At 37.8% G+C, this 21222-nt stretch overlaps 1 protein-coding gene across 3 annotated transcripts in view; it reads right to left on the bottom strand.

Moving 5' to 3' along the window:
- Nucleotides 1-21222, bottom strand: part of LOC135325036 (band 4.1-like protein 4A) — a 142272-nt gene that overhangs the window by 63562 nt on the left and 57488 nt on the right. For all 3 annotated transcript variants that reach the window (XM_064502400.1, XM_064502399.1, XM_064502401.1), the window contains exons 4-8: nt 14722-14773; nt 13529-13607; nt 9578-9675; nt 6366-6486; nt 621-708 (exon numbers count right to left, since the gene is read on the bottom strand). In XM_064502400.1, coding sequence (XP_064358470.1) covers nt 621-708; nt 6366-6486; nt 9578-9675; nt 13529-13607; nt 14722-14773 — 438 coding nt within the window. The remainder of the gene's footprint in view (nt 1-620; nt 709-6365; nt 6487-9577; nt 9676-13528; nt 13608-14721; nt 14774-21222) is intronic.

Below are 21222 nucleotides of genomic sequence, written 5' to 3'. Positions count from 1 at the left end.
GATGGCTTCAATCCAATCTCAACATATATGTGGTTTTAAAAAAAGAGGTAGAAGGATCTGCTGAGGCAATACAGACAACTTGCAATGCTGCATTATATTGTAGAGAAAAAAGCTGTAAACATGCTCTGACTCTTTAGCAAAACCTTCACAATGAATCTCAAAACAAGTCAGCCATGCTCCTACCCCACCCTTGTTTTTGGTCACCTTTTGCAATGATTCTGTAACCTTTTCATCTCTCATTCACTGTGTTCTTTGCAAAAGAATAATGTGCAAATTCTTGTGTCAAACACAAGAACTATAACCCTCTCTACCTTTTCTGACACTTATACTAATGCCTTCCAATTTATCAGCATTGTTTTTTTCCTAGTACAGTTGACTGTTTTTCATAGGAGTAATACAATCACAATCTTTGATCTGAAAACCATTAGGCTTCTGTATGTGGGAAAGATTTAATCCATTCAGTCTGTAAATATGAGTTTCTTCAGACTTTTTAAGTACAACTTTTTCTTTTAAGGTATTGCCTGATGACTAGACAGTACAAATACTCTCCCCCACTTGAATACAGGAGATTTTCTGCATTGCTATCAAATTTAAAATATATAATTAGAAACAATACTTACGTAAACAGGATGGAGATCCACTCCATACATTTCCAGGGATTTGGCCACCCCTAAGTAATTCACTTCTGCCTCAGCAGGAACTTGACCCCTGTAAAGAACATTCTGCATAAGAACTTTACACATCAAGTTAGCATATCAGAGTAAGCTGTGTTAATAAAAAGAGTTTGCTGGACAGGTGTGCAACCCTTCCTACCATTTATGTAGACTGTCATTAACCTTTCAGCACTGTATGTCTGCTGGCTCCAAGTAAGACTGTACAGTGGGCACAAACTTTTACTCTAAAATTCTCTGCTACAAGATGCTATCACATATAAAATGTATGTTAACTACAGTGGCTAATCTTTTCCTGGCTACCACACTAATGCCCTGCTGTCTCAAACATGCTTCAGACATTTCATTTTTAGGCTTGAATATGCAAAATAATCGTCTTTCAAATAACTACAATATTATTAACAAATCAGAAATGAGTGACTGACTGGGGAAGTGTTTTCCCATAGCAGTTTCTGAAAGCAGGGTTCATGACTTCAGATGAAATACTCTTTTCTTCATCAAATCTTGCCTACAGGAAGTCAGGCCAGCTGGTAATACCCAAGCTTGCTACTGTAAAAACAAATTTTGGAGTCTGTTGCAAGAGATGAGCAGTTTCACACACCCAACTTGCCTTTCTATCTGCAAATATCAACGCATCAGTTAATAACTACTATCAGCTGCATGGTGAGGAGAAAAAATTGGAGAAAAGTGGGAAAAAAATGGCTATTAGGAACATACTTGACATCACCAAGGAAGGATTTACTTTCAAAAAGACTAAATAAATTTACAACATTCAACATGGACTTCTCCTCAGAATTTAATTTGTTCTTCCCTTAATAGCTGCCACTGATACACCAGTAAGACCATCTATTGCAAGCCTCAAATAACTGAAAATGTATTTTCATCCTCGCTCCCTTTTAAAGTTTCTATGAATGCTACTGGAGTGTTACTGAGAAAGTGCAGCACAGCTCATGATCCCATAAGCATCAACTCTAAAAAATGCATCCCCTGCTTCACCCTGTAATTACTGTCTTGGGGAAACATTTCACTGCATTTGCTACCCCTCATATTCAAAGCGTGAAGCAGAGCTCAGAATCTTGACACAAGACCTGAAAAATCCTGCAATATATAAATTTTCTCTCATCTCCCCATTCTCTTCAGCCTAGCAGGTACTTTCCAGGTTTTTGCAACTTTGTTTTATGCCTGACAAGGTAAAAAACATACGAAGTGTGACACATGAAAAGGCAACACTAACATAAATGCAATGGTATAGGTTTTCAAAATGGCTTCTCTGCATTTTAGAGACAGACTGCTTCACCCTATCTCATCCACAGAGCAGCACTGACACAGTCTCAGGTGTTTGCCCTTATTTCCAGGGAGTCCTGGAGCAGCAGACCTGAAGCTTGTAACAAAGTCCTTTCCTCAAGAGCTGGAGTTCCCAGCAGATCAGTGGTTCACCTCTGATTCACAATATGCAGAACACTGCGTATTCAGGATTGTCGTCGAATCTGGCATTACTTTTAGCCACTGCTGCTATAAAAATTCACTCCACAGCTTGATTTTTTAAAATCATATTTGTAGCTCTCACAGATATGAGCAAAATGTTCACTGAAGCAGCATTGTCTTTTCGAGTTCACAAGCAAGCTAAAAATCAGTGTTGAGCAATGTGAATTATCCCATCAGTGAATTAGCACTGGAATCCAACAGCAATTTAAATATTGCTATTACTGTTTCCTTTCTGATCATATATTAAAAAAAATGCTTGTATACTTATCCCACCAGTCCCACTTGTCTCTGAAAGTACCAAAAGTCCTAGATGTCAATTGAGCGTGTATATTAATATTTGTAAAATTATACCTAATATATAAATACGTGTATTTGCAAAAATACTCAGTGAAGAGTTGGTCTGTGAAGGTGTAAGCTGGAGCCACTAAGGGAAGGGAAGGGTATGTCCTCCCAAATGTAGATGGAGAAGATAATGTGGAGAGGAGCAGGCAAGCTCAAGAACTGAAACTGTTCCCAGCATTGCGAAGAACAAATGTTTTTTGTGTTTTTTTTTACCATATACAAAAACATAAGCTCTCCTCAGCATCATGCATCTTGCCAATACATCCCAAATCTGAAACAGCCTTTGCAGTCAGTAATAAACATGCACCTCTCTTTTAGCTGGACATAGCCAGTGATGGCCCTAAACAATACTGAAAGCCCCTCTTAAATCTGTTATGGGCATTTTAGCTTTCCTTATGCCTCACTGGTAACATGTAATATTGATTGAAAACACCAAGAGGTGACTTGCCAAGTATCAGTTAGCCCCCGACCTGCTGCAGTCTGGAGCAGACAATGCAACAGGGCTAATAGGAGCTCTCCCATTTGCACCGAAGGATTGTAACCCTCTTGCAGCACCCTCAGTATCTGTTTCCTCATGTGCAAGAGCTGACGCCGCTGTTTGCAGTTGAAGATGTGCATGATAACATAATCACATTGTACTTTGCTGTTTCACCTCGGGATTGTCATGCTGGTTTACAGCTGGGACAACAACTGCATCAGGCAGGCTAAAGAGACTTGATGCAACCAGAGCAACCCCCACCTCTAAGTTCTCCCACCTTACGTGATTCAGAAACTTGCTCCAGAAACTTTATCTTGAACAAATCCGAGAATATCTACTGTGCTGTGTAAAAACTGAGAGCTGAGCTCCACAAACCTATTCACAAAATGCCTCCAAGTAGGTGAGAAAAATCAGGGATATGCCCTCAGCCATTCTAGCTTGAAAAATTGTATCCAGAGACAGCTCTCACCTGTGTACAGAAGGCACGCTGGTAGTGCTGATGCTGACAGTCAGGCTGAACTAGCAATGCGTGCGTGCCCTGGTGTCACTCTTTTTTCTGATGCGCCTAAATCCCTGTCGCCTAACTGCAGCCAAGGAGCTTAAGAGTAGCAGAGCTCTGGCTCAGTAAGCATTTAAAAACACTATTGTTAAGACATCTGTCACTCTTCTTCACAACCACTGCTCCCCCTGCTTCTGAATTTCATCTTTAAGGTTACAAACTCTTCGAACTAAATGAATCATAGTCTGATTTATTACACAAATGACTAGAGAAACTAAAGAGAAAGGAATGAAAGTTGCTTAGTATTGGTGATCTGGAATTAATCTCAAGTTTCATTTCTCAACCCCAGTCTCTGTGATGTTGACCCAAACAAACTCCTCGTGCCTCAGTTTCCCATCTCTAAAACAGAAAAAAACAGTGCTTCTATACTTCACAAAAAGACCTGTAGTAAGATTCTCTGTAATGCATCAGTTACTACAGAGCAGTCAGGCAACCATACAGAAATAATTATTTAACAACAGATTCTCTTCCTTAAAAGAGAAAGCTCAAGGTAATGTGGCAACTGGCACGCGTTCCAATCACAAGAGAACTTATCAAAGTTAACAGCTCTGAGTTAATACCTATTCTCATTAAACAAGATACACATAACACAAACATACGGAACTACGGACAAAAAACTACTTAACCTTTATCCAGATCGTGGCTTTATTACAGCAGGAGAATCAAGAAATCTAGATCTAAATACAAAATGGCTAGTTCTGACTATCTCTACATGACTTTGACAAAATGCACAATGAACATGCTCATAAAATGTTTCTTACTGCTCTCATCTTAATAATTGGTTATATCACAATTGCACCTAACTTGGATTTGTTAGAACAAGCTTCTTTTACACTTACTAGAATATGAAGTTGAAGATAAGAAAGTAAATGTTTATTTTGGCTTTATCTACAGTATGAGCTTCTTTCGTATGTTTTATTTTCAAAACCAGGTTTACATTTTGCAGTTTTGAAGGCATGGCAGTCTAACACTCAGAACTGCAGGTTGGGAAGCCAGATCTTCCTAACTTCCTGTGCTTTCACACAGCGACTGCTCGTTCTGCCTCTGTCACTCACACACCAAGTGACCTTCATTCTAAAACTGATCTCACTGTAACTACTAAGATTTCATACACAGAAGACTATTTCTAAAAATGAGTAAGTGGGGCAGAAAGTGGTTCTCTCCACCTCTCTGATGCCACCTCCAAAAAACTCCAGTTATGCTCTTTGCTCCAACTTCCAGGTGAGATTGTTGTATTTTTTCCTAACGTTCCTGTTGTTTCCTACTCAAGCACTGACAGAACAAACGGGGCCAGAGGTTACCAGTCCTTATCTTTCTTTGCTTAACAGCTTGCCTCTATAGTCCATCTCCCGGTTGTCCCTATTACAGTTTTGCTTCCCACTTCCCACAATCAAGGGAAGATGTCGCATGCACAAATTGTAACCTGACAGAGAATCAACTGAATCCCAAATCAGCATCTCGGGGTCCACCATCTGGCAGAGATTGCCCATCATGTCAAAGATAGTACAATGCACATTGTTTTGTATTCAGGGTGATTATCATTCCAGTACCGGGAAGATGGAGAACCGAAGCTTTGCAAGCCTCTGTTATCAAAATGAATCTGTCTTTTCCAACTTTTTTCCACAGTTAAGTTGAGATTACATGAATCTCTCAGGTCTGCTGATATATCCGTTTCAGATCTCTTCAGGTCCCTTTCGTCCTGTCTGCACTAAGCCTAATATTCTACTTCTGCAATCACTGGGTCCCTGACTTATTTCTGCCTTCTCAGTGCCTCCCCATGCCAGAGAAATGTTTTCAGGTACAGTTTTGATGTCTGCGAACTTCTGTATTGTCTGGTTCAGTTTAAACCAAAACTCTTCTGATGCCCACCAGTTATCTTGTGCTCCCACTGTTTATATGTTTATGCAAAGTTTTAGAATTTGTTTGTTTTTTGTCCAGAAGCCAGCACTTCTAATGCTGTGACTTCTTCAGTGCTGCCTGATGACTTTGTTTCTAGGTACTGCTTTTTTTCTTATCAATCATATGTTCTTCCTTACCAGGGAATCCATTAAAGTGATCACTGCCAATATGTTTTACTTAAGACATGTTGGTTAATATAATGAAAGGACTTTATGCCTGTAAAACCAAACTGCCTCTTTAATTCATACAGATGTTGCAACTGAGACCATCGCTTAAGCCATGGGCATACAAACTGCTTTCCTGGTACCTCCTGCAATGTGAGTTGCTCTCACAAAGATTTATGCAGGTTGCTACAAGCACTCCTTCCTTACCCCAGCTAAGGATTTGGCAAAAAAAGAGACACTTCATTGTACTAAGTGCTGTACATTACTATATTAAAAGTGCTTTTTATCCTAACAATTCATTATTGGAATACATAGGACAGCAAAGGAAAAGAAGTATTATCCCCATTTTACAGAGAGTAGATTGAGGCATGGATATAGTAAGCAATTTGTCCAAAATTACACAGGAAATCTGTGCTGGAACAGAGAACTGAACTCAAACAATTCAGAAGATTTAGATTTTTTTTTTCCACTACAACAAACTAAGAGAAGACAGGACTGCTATTAAAACTGCTGGTTCAGAAATGCTCATACCTAGGCCTGACAAACATCATATTTCCATTTATTTTCCTATTCAGTTCTGAAAAGGACAACTTCAAACACATAAAACGTTTCTATTCTACTTTTCTGAGGGACATAACTGGATGCTGTGTGTCTCCTCAAGTCTGCAGATCTCCAGCTGGCAATGTAAGGTGCTCCCTGTTTGCACTTACCAAGCATTTCCGAAACTGATTTTAAATGCAAAGTTACCACCATTACTGAATTCTTACATCAGAGTTTTGTGTATCCGTTCTATGGCATCTTCCAGCTCTTCCTTCTGGTCTGGAACAAAACGGTACTCCGACACATAACCTGCAGTATGCTTATACGGGTCATAGTCCCCCAGCTCAGCTACAGTACACAAGAAAAGAAAAGAGTTCATCAGTTTTCAATGCTTTATGTTAATCGAAAAGTATATTATCTAATCCAGCTATTTGTGCCAATCCACCTTTACCCAAGTGATTGTTATTTCACCATGCAGTCACATAAAAAACCCAAAACCTATTCTCCTTTTGAAGAGGAAAAACACAAGATAATCTGCTGTTTATGTACAGAGCTGTCCATTCCAGCCCACAAAAAAAAAAAAGCCTTCAAACATTTTTAAAGAGAAATTAAAGGTTCAAAGAGCTAGAAATTTTGACATGAAGGCTGTCACTTTTACAGAACTCGATCTAATTTTGTCCAGAACAGTACAAGTTTGCATTTGATGCTGTATGTTATTTGGCAGCATATGTAAAACAAATGCAGAAGCAAAGTCCAGTTCTTAGAATATTTGTGCCCTCCTAAGTTGTAACATTACAGACAGAACTGATTCGTATACTTGCTGGGACTCTTAACAGAAATGTCAAAGTCTGAAAGGGAATGTAGACAAGTATCATGAGATAGACCTAGGGATAGGTCCTTTGAAGAAAAGCGTCATTTCTTGTGAGGAAGATGTCATTCTCCAATAAAGTAGCAGTATATTTTCTGAACATTAAATTAACTTTCAAAATCAAAATAATTACAAAGAAAGAAATTTTCTTAAACGAAAAAATTTTAATGAATAGTCAAAACACGATTTTCTTTGAAAAAAATAGAATTTGCATACCTTATATTACTTTACATATTGCCATACAATTATGAAATAAATACACATATACTGATCTTAATTTTAATGAATTGCATCTATCTGAGAAACTGCTACAGTTAATGTTAATTTGTTTGAATAACCCTGAGCAAAATTAGCACACCTGGGGCCTCTGTGAGAAAACCTTCACTGAAGGTTTCTATCCAATGCCAACTGAAGCCTTAAACACAGCCAAAAGGAGACTATAAGGGCTATGAAGGAAAAGGCTCATCTAACCACTCATGTTTCTTTCTGGATTGTAATAACATTTCCAGAAGAAGACAGTTACCTGTTCAGTGGAGATGTTGAGAAGTTCCTCAAAAAATCTCTCTTAAAAACAATGTGTTCCTTGCCTATAACAGGATCAACAGGAATAGCTACAACTGCAAGAACTTCAGCATTCTTAATAGGAACAAGTCAGATCAAAACCCAGAATTAGTATATCCTGCAGACTGTGCCATGGGTACTGTCTTTTCCATCATTGTCACTTTAATAGTCTGCAGTCTTTGCCCACAAAAGGAGACGTAAGGTTCATGTGCTAAGGAAAGGATCAGCATGGACACCAAAGATGACACCCCAGCATCATCTGAATGGCACATGCAGGGCCTGCGGCTGGGAGCAGAAGGTGGAAAGGACGCGCAGCCCCCAGCTCCTCCTGAACCCAGCAGCTGCTACCTCCATGGGGGAAAGGTGCCACTGGTACAGCGCCTGCCACAGCCTACTGCTGCAATGAGCAGAGCTTCTCAGCTCTTACTGCATCTCGACAAATGCATCTCACCTCAGTCTGTGAAAGAAAACAATATAGTCTGGCGTATCACCCTTGGAAAGGCTGCTGACCTCAGTGCTCATGCTTTGAGTTTGCATTTTAAATATCTGACACAGATGTACCTCAGGTACAATTGCAGGCCTTTAATAAAAGGACAACACTTTTTATAGAGTCAATGGGAATGTACATTTACTGCTGCCAAGTCTAAATTTAATTCTCTAGTCTTTAAATTTAATTCTCTACTCTCGCTATGCTTTAACTGACCTCTGTTGTGTGCGCTTCCTCATTGTTTTTCCGTAGAACAACTGAGATTAGAATCATATAAACAAGATTTTATATCAAAACAGCAGCTTCCCACATTCTAACCATCTTATAAAATGGCTAGATGACAAGATTTTTTTTTTTACTCATTTCTCATAGTATGTTTAAGTTGTTACCATCATTACATAACTTCCTGCTTCATACTGCAGTATTTTTTCAGGGAATGTGCAACTGCCAGTAAAGTGAAAAGTGCATTGCAAAGAGTCTTTTCAGAGTATGTCAAGTCAATGGCAAAATGTCAGTTAAAAATAAACATATGAAAAACCAGAACTAAGAAACTAGCTGCTTTGAAATGCATGCAATACACCATGAAATTCTGTGATGTCCACTCACATTTTGAATACAAGTTATTTCATTCTGCCTTGTTATTCTAAAACAGAAATGAAAGGAGTATTTTTTGTCTTGCATTATGTGTTGTTGAATCACATTGTAGATAATCTTTGCTTAATATATATCACACACAAGAAATACAAATCTAACGTAAAACAAATCATGCAGTCACAGTTCCTGGCATGACTTGTCATACAATTTTTCCTATTATCTAATACCCAGGTTACCTATTGTGTTTGAACATAGAGCCTGAGCTGCAGTATAAGAGGCATAACTGGTAGAAAGACAGCTCCTTCCTAATTGAGCACTAGTATATAGGATATATCTTCTGCTTCTGAAAAGCTAACTACTGATGGATGAATGCAGATAAATGACAGGAAGAATTAAAATTCTTCACTTCAGGTCAAAACACATCCTCTCTTCAAGCAGAGGCACATTCACATTGACATAATGTAATTTTTGAAAGATTCTTTTATTTGACAGAATGTGTTGGCTGGAGGCTGCCGATGACCCGTCAACTCTGTAAATTGCCCGATGAAGTAAAAAATACACTACAGGAAAAAAAAGGGGGGTTGACATATTCTACACGTAATGTTGTAAGTACAAAATAAGGTATTCCTGAGCAAGGCAAACAGTGTTTGTCAGACTCTTCAGAAGGTAATTCATATCATCTGACTTTTCAATTTTTTTTGGCATGAATTTCTATATTATTTCTATATTATTAATTTCTATATTACTTCTACATCCTCTGTTCTGAACGGGCATCTATTTACAGCTCTCTGGTACAAATCGATCTAATTTGTTTTGTTCTGTTCTGAAAGGAATGCATAAAGTGTTAATTGAGTCTCCAGTCAACACTTAAAGTGAATCATAATACAGGATTAAAAGAAATAAGCTCTCAGCTGACCAGAAGAACTTACACTGAATCACATATGCTCCCAGCTGCGCTGCAGTGTTGGTTGGACAAGGCAAGCGGCCCTGTAAAACATCTTGCTTGACCTGCAAGAAAAACTGATACCTAAAACATGACAGAGAGGAAATGAAGCTATTACTTCAGTATTGAGTCTGATGCACCAAGTAACATTTCATCATCTTCCAGTTAACTAAAAACATACCATGCAACATAATTAGGTGACAATCAAAAATTGTATTCCTGTCCAAATTACTTTTCTCCTCCTAACCATCAAGTAACAACTAAGATTAATCCAGTGAAAGAAACTGGATGGGGAGAAGTCTGCAGTTTTCCCATCTGCTTATATTGAGCAGATAAAATTAATTTTCCTCATAAAAATGTAATTTCACTCTTTTGACTTTCATACAGCAGTCAGGAAATAGCAAAGAGGGCTAAAAATCAGAAGAATTCTGTTAGAAACCTATTAAAGGGCCAAAGTTCAACTTGATTAGTGGATCACCTTAGGGGAGAACTGGGCATCAGACTCTCTTGAATCAATGGTCTAGAGCAGGAAGCAGATTTCATTGCGGCTGTCCCCTCATGAAGAAATGGGTGGATGTATTACCAGCAGCTAACTGTATTTGTCTTAGTGCAGAGCACCTGCCCTCTTGGAACAGAGATAGCAGGGATAAAATGTAATTTTTGAATTGTAAACTGCTTTTATATCCACTTGATGGTACATACGCAGGCCTCAAAGTAAAGCCACACTGAAGTAAAAATCAGCAGCAGGACTGAGAAGTCAAGGTAAAATCAAAGCTTTTAAGAATATTTTTTACTGACGCGGATCTCTCACTTTCCAGCATTATATCAAATGCAAACCAAAACACCTTACATATAGTTTCTCCAACCTCCAATGTACATATTCAACACACATTAGACAAACTGCTCAGACATCAGATGCCAGCTGAACACAAGTATCTGCATTTGCCACACCTTCTCCCGTCTTTCCAATGCTGAACTCGCAATGAAACAATACACACAAAACGGATGGAAAGGCAAAGACAAGAAAACAAGCCATCAGGCAAAAGACCTGTTTGGTTTTTCAACTCCCCATACTCATTCTAGGAAGTCTTTTTAAACACGCTTTTTTTGTTTTGTCTGTTTTTACTACAACAGATTTACACAGTGTTTTACAGAACCTTGTATGAAGTTCTTGCACCAAGTTCAAACAAAAGCAATACTGAAAAGGTATCTTTTTAAGAAAAATTTTGGTTATGCATACATGCGTACAGTTCTTTCATTATTCATTAATTCAACTTCATCTACACAGAGCCATTCAGCTACATTTTAACTGATTTATTCTGTGTTTGTTATTACACATTACTCACAAAAACACCTCAGAATGCTCTGTAAGTTCAAAGTGCAACTGTTCTTGTCCTTGAGAAGTTCACAAACTGCAGGTTGCATGATAGCTGATCCTTAAATTATTTAAGACCCAATAACAATTGCTAGACTTTATCAGACCAAATGAGTCCCTGCGTAAGGATACCCGTTTCTTTCTGGTTAATAATCCCCAGAATATGTGCTGTGCTTTCTGTGATACTACAGTAGAAAATGCTGATCCTTAAACAAGTGGCTAGTATTTTCCACCCCTAAGAGCCAGGGCCTTGCACAGAAGTTTTTTGAGAATGTCATCAGGAGATATAAAGCACACACGCTCAGGGTTTCTTCTGTCTAGGCAGGATCTCAGTAATGCTTCTATCCAGGTTTTGCCAGTCCCATCTAGACAAATATTCTCTGTATGGATGCTGATGATGGTAAAGAAGATTTTAAAGCTACTTCGGAGCACACAGCATCTTCTTTTTAACATGAAATAAGTTTATGATATACACTCGTTTTTCTCTTTAGCACTTCTGCAGCCCTACAGTGCAGAGCTTCAGGAACACTGCTATCAATGTCCTTTCCACGTAGCAGGTGTCCATATCTCTATATTTCCAGTACGAATGCTCAGAATGAAACAGAACAATGACTTTGCAACAAAACTCACCTCCTTGCAAAAAACAGTCAGGGGCAGTAACTGTTAAGTGCTTGAGTGACTCCTACAAAGGGCTGAACATTCTCAATTCCTACTGAAGCCACTAAGCTCCTCACAGAACCAGGCCTTTTGTCCAAACTTGTAGCTAAAGTATTCTCACCTTGTTCGCTGTCAAGTTTGTCACGCATACATAATAGTACCTAAGCGCAGCTCTAGCAAACGCATCTAGTAAATGTTAATAGGAATCACCTCAGCGTTAGCTTTTGCCTACAAACCAAAATTAGATTTTGGTGTGAAGCAATTACAAATTTGACAGGTTTTCATTATTTGCAAACAGTAATCATGTAATGCCACAGCTCATTAACATCTAATAACAACAGACTCCACTCACATACCCATTAAAATAACAAATACATGGTCCAAATAAACACAGTTAGCACGCCACTGGAATCACATACTTCCTGCTGAAAATTATTATTATGAAGAAAAAGAGTAGCTGTAATCCCTTCTAGGTAGAAGGCTTTATTTTTGTGGTTTTATTATTACATTTTTTCTGAAAATGTATTTCTTCCTTCCAAGGTTTAAGAGCGTATAGGAATAAATGCTCATAAAGTTTGACGGCATTTGGCTATTCTTCAATGTGTTTTTTAAAGAGTGTAGTTATAAGTGTGTTCCTTTCTTATGTACCTCTGTACCTTCTAGGGCACAACTTTTGCATGAGCAAACACTGTGCACACAAAAATAGAGGCTTACTGTTTATGCCAAAATGCTTCTTGATTAGATTTGCATACCAAATTAGCAGTGCAAATCATGGACTAACTTTATTACAAGGAAACCAAATACAATCTTTGAAAATTTAGCCCCTGTCATTCCACAGACATAAATCTGACCTGCCTCCCAAGTAGTAATCACAATAGATTCTGTTGCTGAAGTTCTCTTCCCAGGGCCATCTCTTTCACCCTGTGAGCAGGACTGAAAGTACTTCTGGAAAAGTACAACAAAACCATATCAAATTTTCAGGGCAGAAGGGCATTACACTTCATCCAGCTTATACTTTTTACCTGCAGAGTCATAATTTTATTTATTTTTACCAGGTCAATATCAATCTTGTTATACTGAGACTTCTGATACTGCAGTGCCCTTAGGAAAAAAAAAATTTCTCATTGTGATACATGAAAAATATTCTGCTTATGCTGTAACAACTGCCACCTTTGATTAAGGAAAATTAAAATCCCTGCATGTATTCAAATAAATTCTCACATGTCATATTCCTCTTGAGCACAAGCTTGGACATCAAAAGAAATATTTTGGCATTAATGCAAGTCAGTACACTAATTTTATCCATCTACCTATCACAATTTTCAAAGTTCCCTTTGAATATAAAATTAATTGTCTAAGATCTTTCATAAATAAAGCAAATAGAAAAGCCTCTGTGTGAGAGTTCATGCAAATATGTGTGCACGCGTCTGCGCGCCTTATCCTCACATTTTTTTTAGAGGCCAACCTTATCTAAAAGAATGAAAAGCACATAGCTCTTCAATTTCCTTCACATATTTTTAGAAGGACAAAGAGAAGTCCTCTTGAAAAACAGTCCTGGAATTTAAGGTATGACCAATAAAGAAGAAAATCCCCTGTATTTAGGTACCCAAGTAAACGCTAAACTCCACTATAGCGTATGCATAAAGACAGACTGGAGAAGAAAAAAAAAATACTCAAATGCACATCAAATTTCTCTGATTTTTAATGCACTAGAGAGTACCTTTTCATCCTGATCTTCCCAAACAGTGGTTCCTACCAACCTCTGTGAAGCTACTCACAGTTCTCTTCCTGCACACCCAGATGCTCAAGCAAAAACAACCCAGTCACACCACAGCAGTATGCACCTGACTCTAATGGATTACTACCTTGAAACCAACAAACTGTACTTGTATCAAAATACTTCACCTTGTTATTTCTTCTTTAAGTTTACATGGATCCTCTGCATAGAATTTAATGCCAAAATACAGAGTGTACGGTGGTCCATCTGAGAGAAAAAATAAAATCAGTGCAAAAGATAATAGTTATGAATATTACTTGATTTCAAAACACCTACTATGAAGCTTATAAAACTTGAAGTCACCAATAAATCCTAACACAGCCACATAATATTCTTTAGCAAAGTAGAACATCTATATTCATAACACATCAAAACCAAACAATTACAATAAAATAATAAAATACTAATAGCACAAATAAAATAAAAAAAATTAAAAACAAGACTAAGAAAACTCTGTTTATTGTGTTTTCCTAGTCTGTGTCTATTTATACATATCCCATATTCTACTTGGAGTTTTTATTTTGAAGATTTTAACTTTAGATTTCAATGCTAACTATTTTTCCAAGATTTTTTTTAATGCTTGGTTTTCACCTTTAGACACTTTTTCTACTGAAACTTTTGAAAAATGTAATTGTATGAAATGTGATTCCCTATGATAAATTATAATACTTAATATTAATCCTTTCCACATTTTCAAATATCTTACAAAGAGATTTTAATTATATGCCAGTTTAATTAATAAATATTTGAAAAAGTGTTTCTAATTCAGCTTTTACATATACATTGTTCTTCTCCAGTAAGATTCAGTTAACTCGGTCCTGAGATTCTTACAGCCGCATTTATTTCATGCACACTCCCACTTTTACATCCTCTAAAGAAAGTCTCCAATTTATTGTTTAAGAAATCTTATTAAAATTCTTTAATTATAATGCAAGTAACAGATATTATATCAGAAGATGACAGTAATACAGCAAAAACATTAGACAATATATGATCAATAATATTTTTACTTGCAAAACACAAAAAGGAATTTCATGTGGTTAGTATGGTAGAGGTATCACAGCTACTATAAAATTAATTATACAAGTTAAGAAGAGCATGATTTGTTATTCTAAAATAAAAATGTAATGGCAGAGAAATCCTTGGACAATAATCTCACAAACACCTTTAGAAAATAATGGTACATTCAATCTGTATGTGAAATTTTGACGTGGAGTTCAAGAGCTATTACTCTGTTGCGACTAGAATATAAAGGCTACATGGAATATTTTCTCTGCTGTTTCATCTTCAGATACTTTCTTTAAAAGTTTGAACTACATACTGTTTATCAATTCCTTATGTTCAGCAAGGGTCTTTGCAGGATCCAGCCAGTACTGTGAGAGAGATAATTATGGAAATCAGTCACTTAAGATTGAAAATCAATACAGAATAATTTCAGTTATATATTGATTCATATATTGATGTTTTTTCTCACAAATATAGCACAAGTGAGATGATTTATTTTCTCACCAGAACACAGAAACTTTGCCAAGATTACATTAACATGAAAGTTGACAGTCTGTCTGCCTGAGACACTTTTGTCTGCTAACGACAAACTCACAGCAGCAGAGCCATTTCTGATCAAAGAAACATTGTCTGTACAAGTGTAATGTTACCTATCTTCTCTGAGGGAACAGGTCTTCCCAAAAGGAAATATGTTTGGTAAGAGCTACCATATATCAGTTTCGTGACAAGCTGACTCGATAGAGGATTTATATAAGGGCCCTCTTGGTGTCTACCTTATCTGATAGAGATAGTGCAGTGGTGTGCAACCTTGCTATTTTCTTCCTGGGAGATTAACCTAAGCAGGCTATCTCTGAAATAACAGCAAAGGTATATATACTCAGCAACAACGAAGCATGTAAAACAAGACCTACAAGGAAAGAATGAAGGAGCTCCATTTGTTTTCTAACAAAAAACAAAAGCCGGGGGATAGGCATAACAGTTCTCTTCCAAAACCAAAAATTGCTATAAGAAAATGCTGATCAATGTTTCTTTGTGTCCGCTGAGTACAAGACATGAAGAAACTGGCTTAACTAGAAGCAAAGAAAATTTAGTTCTGAGTTTTAGAAGAGCTTTCTAATAATAGCAGGAGGAATCACTGGCAGATGGCACCAAGGGAGAAAGGCCGCAGAATCTCTCTCCCCGGCAGGTTTAAAGAGCTGGCTGGTAAATGTGTCAGGGCTGAGTGAGGTGTACTTGGGGCGCTGCAAGGGAAGAACTCTCACAAGGGCTCCCGTACCATCTGATCAACAGACCACAGAAAACCCATAGTATAATTTCTGATTACTCTGTCCCTTCTCTATCAAACTTCTAATAAAAGTCACTTTGAATGTTACTGCTAAGCACAGTTCTGCAGACCAGCTGGATACTTCTCATGATGGCTACATGGATCACCAGCATGACACACATCCTCTTCTTGCAACCACTGCATTAGCTTATTTTTTTTAGCCTGACATTTCTATGGTTCAATTATCAGAAAAAAGTGCAGAGGCAGCTGCCAAGCCCATTCTTGTCTTTACTCTTTTCTGTCCTCTGCCCTCATACATGAACTTTTTGGACCAGCCAAGAACGGCACACGTTTTTAAAACATGGGAAGGAAAAAGGCAGCGGAACACAGCTTCTGAAAAGCGCTTTTTGAGGCAGCCTGAATTTACTCCCTTTGCACCCCCGACTTTTAACCAAGGAACTATGCAGATCAACGAATGAAAAAACTCCTTACCTGCCCACTGGGCTAACCCTACAGAGAGCAAGACTAAACTGATCAATCAAAAATCTTCCTCTTCTAGCCAGAGAACATCTCCAGAGTAAAGAATTTCAGTATTAGAATGATCAACATAAAGAAGAGGGGGAAAAACACTACAAAAGATTCAAAGGAAAAATTCAAACAACTACATGAATAACTGGTTGTAAACAACTATCAGTATTTTGACAAAACATGAAAAAAAACTACTTCCATCAGCTGCTGATCCACCTGCACTAGAACCAGCTGTATGCCTTGCTCTTGGTCTAGTAGACTGATATTGCCATTTCACATCCAGGAATTTTTGTTGAGCACTGCCATAAACTAAGATTACAAGAGTCATCATCCATCCGTTCAGTGAGCTGCATTTTAAAACAAATAAAATAATTAAGATGGCACCTCACGCACGAGGGAAACCTTACGCTTGACTCTTACATTCTCACGAGTCAAAACTGACAGCTTCACAAGGATAGAGAATGATGATAAGGTACTTCAAACTTCCTAAAGAAAAAAAATCTTCAACATGTATTTGTTTTGAATACATCCAGTAACTATCCAAAAATACAAACCCTCTTAACCTCAACACAGGGTGGGAAGGGAAGAAAAACTTGTCACACTTGTTCAAACAACCTATTAGAACTGCCTATCAGCAATAATCTGAGCTAGCGCAGTTAGTAAGCTGATAAAATGAAGAGATTTCAAAGTCAACAGGCAAAAAAGGGCAAAAATGACACTGTGATGCACATTCTGACCTCAGAACATCACTCTTTCCAAAACTGGCATCACAGTGTGAAAAATACATTGCCAAGCTGGCTTGCTTTTCATTGACAGCTTTGTGTTATGTTGCAAGAGATCAAAACTATGCTGTTTCAAAATCAGATCAAAATCTATCACAAAATAAATCATCAGTCTTTAAAGCAAATACGATTTTCCTTAACTGAACTGAAATCAGCTTCAAGATTTGATGCTGTATTGTTTAGTGTTTTATAGTCCTCTTTGCTTTTTGACTTCAGATGCACAGATGGATTAATCGTACGTAAAAAAAAAAAAAAAAAAGATGTTGAAGTATCATCCTTCAAGTTGCCAAGTCAAGCACAGGAGTATTACAGATTTCTGGTTGTCTCTGTAACCTGAATTCTGTTGCTTCTTGTATCCATGCAATACAGTGGCCTTGATGGGATAAAATAGATTGCAGCCATGTAATTGAAGACTGTATCATCACATATATATACAATGAGAGCACATCGAAGTTGCATTAGAAATCTTAATTCTCATATTTCCTACTTATGCCGTACTTGACTTTGCAAACTAAATTCTATTCTTTGTGCAGTCTTTGGAATGAAATTTCCCAGGGAGGGGGGACAAAATTCACAAGGAAGATTCAAAATTCAGATTCAGAGGGAATCTGAAAAGAGGAAAGGGAACAAATCTGGTTATTCATATTGTTAAACATTTCTTTTCCTTCTCCTAAACTGAGTCAACAGGAGGAATTCTAAGCCCTCAGCACTGTAAGACACATTGCTGCTGCTTGTGCTAGGAAAAACCCAGCAGAAGTTGGCACTAGGAAAATGCTCTTCCGAGGGTACCGTGGGCCTCTAGATCCATGTGCTGCGCAGGTGAAGGTAAACAGTTCAGCTCAGACTGGTTTGCTGCCGGGATATTGAAAAGGGGGGAAGGTGGAAGAATCCAGACCATTTTGTCACTTCCCCAGTAAGTATTTACTGTTGTGGCAATGCCACAAGCCCATGCCCAGAATCACGGTGCAGCAATCATCATTGTAAAGGCTGCCAACACTTTCCTGAGGAGTGCCAGGGGTGAGGGAAGGAAAGGGTGTTTCCTAACATTTTATTTATAAGCCAAAGATGGATAGAATTTCATGGATAATGAAAAGGCATTCTTCAAGCCTGCGGTGCACAATGAATATGAGACCTTCTACAAAAATAAGACCCCCTGCAGTAGAGCGTACTTATGCATGTATACATAATAATGTGTATCGTATACATACCAAATGTTTGTATACTCATATAAATAATGCTGGATATAGTCACAGTTTTGAACTCGTGTGTTAAATCATTAAAGAGCCAAGAGGAAGAAAACAAAAAAGCAGTCTCTCCGACTAATCCAATACACCTGCACAGCCAGTGATGACAACAAACTTAGCATTCATGGGTGCCGAAGCACGAGGCATGTAGCCTCATTCTTTTCATCTGTTTGGCAACCCAGCCTGCCACTTCTCAGTGACTTCCCGCCTGTATCTCTCCTGTACAGACAGCAAGTTATCTGACTTACAAGCAGTTCATCACCATTGCAAAGCAGTGGAGGACCCGGCATTTACCCATTTAACTGCAGGGGTGAAGTTTTGTGCATCTGTAAGAGAAATTTAACATTCACAGAAGAAATGGGGGGGATCACTATTTTTCATTAGTGCTAACGAATGCTACTATCCAATCACTAAATTGATGGCTACTAATTTACTAATTACTATTTACAAAGACAATTTACTATTTATTTTATTTACTACAGAAATTATTATATACTAAGAATGATGATAAATTTACTTGATATTAATGAACAAAATTTTCCTTTTTCATTTTTAGGAAGGAATTATGAAAAAAAAGATGTTTTTAAAAATGTATGGCATTTTAAGAACAGACAGGTACTACCGTCATATGCACTTCTACAAATCTGGTAATCTGAAGCTCCAATACGAACATTCTAAACTGAGACAAAGCTGTGAAAGGGATATGTGTTATTTTATAATTCCCCCTTTAAATGAGTGCAAACATTTTTCCATGAACTTCATTCCTTGAATCTGCATAGGGTCAAATCTAGGTCAAATTCCGTGAGCTTAATTGAAACAAAATATTAACTAGGTTGAAATGTTTGCTGTGGTATCAGTCAAAGAAGTGTCCAGCGGAGGCAAATCTATCGATTTCAAACTAAAACCCTGCGTATTTTAATCAGACTCTTACAAAGGCGTACCTATCACCTCACATGTGACAATTTTTGTTCACTTTTACAACAGAAAAGAAATGATAACATTTAAGAGATTACCCAGTATTTTTCAATTATAATCTGAAATTATCAAGAGTCTTCCATAATTTCAGCTGACACAAACAATCAGAATTATTAGGTCAGTTTTTCTACATATGTTAAATGCAAACTTTCTAGATCTTCTAAGTTGAAGACATCCTAGGTAATCTTGTTAATAGCTCTGAAAATGGAAAGTGTTTCCTTATCAAAAAGGAAATATATAAATCATCAGGCATTTCCTAAAAATACAAATATATATTTAAATACTTCTACCATTTTATTAGACTATTATATTGCTTATACTCATTATTAGATTTATATCACAGGACAAGTTTCCTTTTGATCCTACTACACTTTAAAAGTTCATTCTTACTGCCTTTAATTCAGCTGGCCATCAGCTTTGTTCAGGTTGTTCCATTCCCTTAACAATCTTCTACAATTTCTAGCTTCTAATCAATATTATCAACTCCCACTTCCCTTTCACTGGCTCTGCAGTCTATTTTAACCAGCACAAGTCTTTCTTTCTACCTAATTTAGTGTACCGTGTTCATGGGCAAATGTCAAACCCATAAAAAAACAAAACATGAGCTAAGTGCACCTCATCTGTTCTTCCGAGCTCTTGAAATCAAAATGTACACTACATTATGTTACAATAATGTCCTAAAGGGCAGACATTTTCTATTGTAAGCAAGTATTTTGTTAAAAAGATGCCTTTTTCCTATAGTTAAGTTACATACAGTCCATTCAATCTGCTATTTTCCTGTTGTCTACCAATTTGGTATAATAACCTGCCAATTTGAGCATGCTGCAGTTCCTTTATTAATTATGTAGGATGCATCAAAAAACATACTTCGCATACGTGAGTCCACACTGCTGAGATATGGAATTCGTGGCGCTGGCTTCCATATTTAATTCTGCCATAACTGAACTGACCTGATTGTGGCAGGGCAACTCATAGTAGAAAGTTCAGTTTCAGAAGAAACGGAGATCTGCATCTCCCCACTGCCTCTCCATCCCCTCTGGGCTACTCAGCTGCAAAATGCATTGCCAAGGGCTACCTTCTGCATACTGTTTTATCGCACCTGTATGCTCAAAACAGAGGTTCCACACAGCAGGGAAGAAAACACCCAAATGAACATTTATTTCAAACAAATTTACACTACCCAGTAAGTGCATGGTACGTAGGTACAGTGTACCCAAGCACAGTGGTGCCAATCTCATGTTAGCTCCAGATCTTGGAGCAGTATGGATGCATTAGCACAGCACTGTACCTGAACTAACCAGGGCAGGGGAAACCAGCTCGGATATGCTGCCGAATTTATGTGGTGATACTGCCTTTTGTATTTCTATAGCCCTAAGCCAGTATCAGTATGCTGTCCGTTGTGAATTTAACAGCTCAGGTGAGCATTACAGTGGAGAAGGAAAGGTGGATCTTTGGATCACATGCTGTTGTACAATACAGACATGCCTGCAGCAGCATTAGGCCAAGCAGGTGTAGCATGGGAGTTTAGCTGGGAACGGTGAGGGGGCAATCTGACCAAACGTGAGACTGTAAAACGCAGCCAGGTTTCTGCAAGTAAAAAACAATTTTTATTAGCATAGGATCTTTAAAATGCTTTTGGTTATCTAGCTTTCTGCAATAAGAGAATCTCAAAATCTTCTTCATAAGAGAAGCTCTAACAGCACGGTTTTTTCAGCATGCTTTTGTGATTTTAGCAAGGGAATGCCTTCAGGCTACAAAAGTGCCCTTTGTCTCATCAAATTCTGCTCAGCTTTTCCTGAGATATAATGTGTTAAAATTGCCATTTCCATTCCCTCTTTTGTATGCTGCGAGAAAATATTGGCAACCTGCCTAAATAATAATTGGCACAGTTCTCTTAAGGCACACTGGTGATGCCAAAGAAGCAGCAGCAGCAGTCATTATGTGGGAGCACCTGGGAGCCGTAGGAAGGTGGGAACCAGAAGTGAGATGAGCAGGGGACCTGTGTGGGCCTCCGAACACTGCCT

This window comes from Dromaius novaehollandiae, chromosome Z, assembly GCF_036370855.1.
Source record: "Dromaius novaehollandiae isolate bDroNov1 chromosome Z, bDroNov1.hap1, whole genome shotgun sequence".
NCBI classification, from domain to species: Eukaryota; Metazoa; Chordata; class Aves; order Casuariiformes; family Dromaiidae; genus Dromaius; species Dromaius novaehollandiae.
The sequence above is the reverse complement of the archived record's forward strand: the minus strand, read 5'-3'. Positions and strand labels throughout refer to the sequence as shown.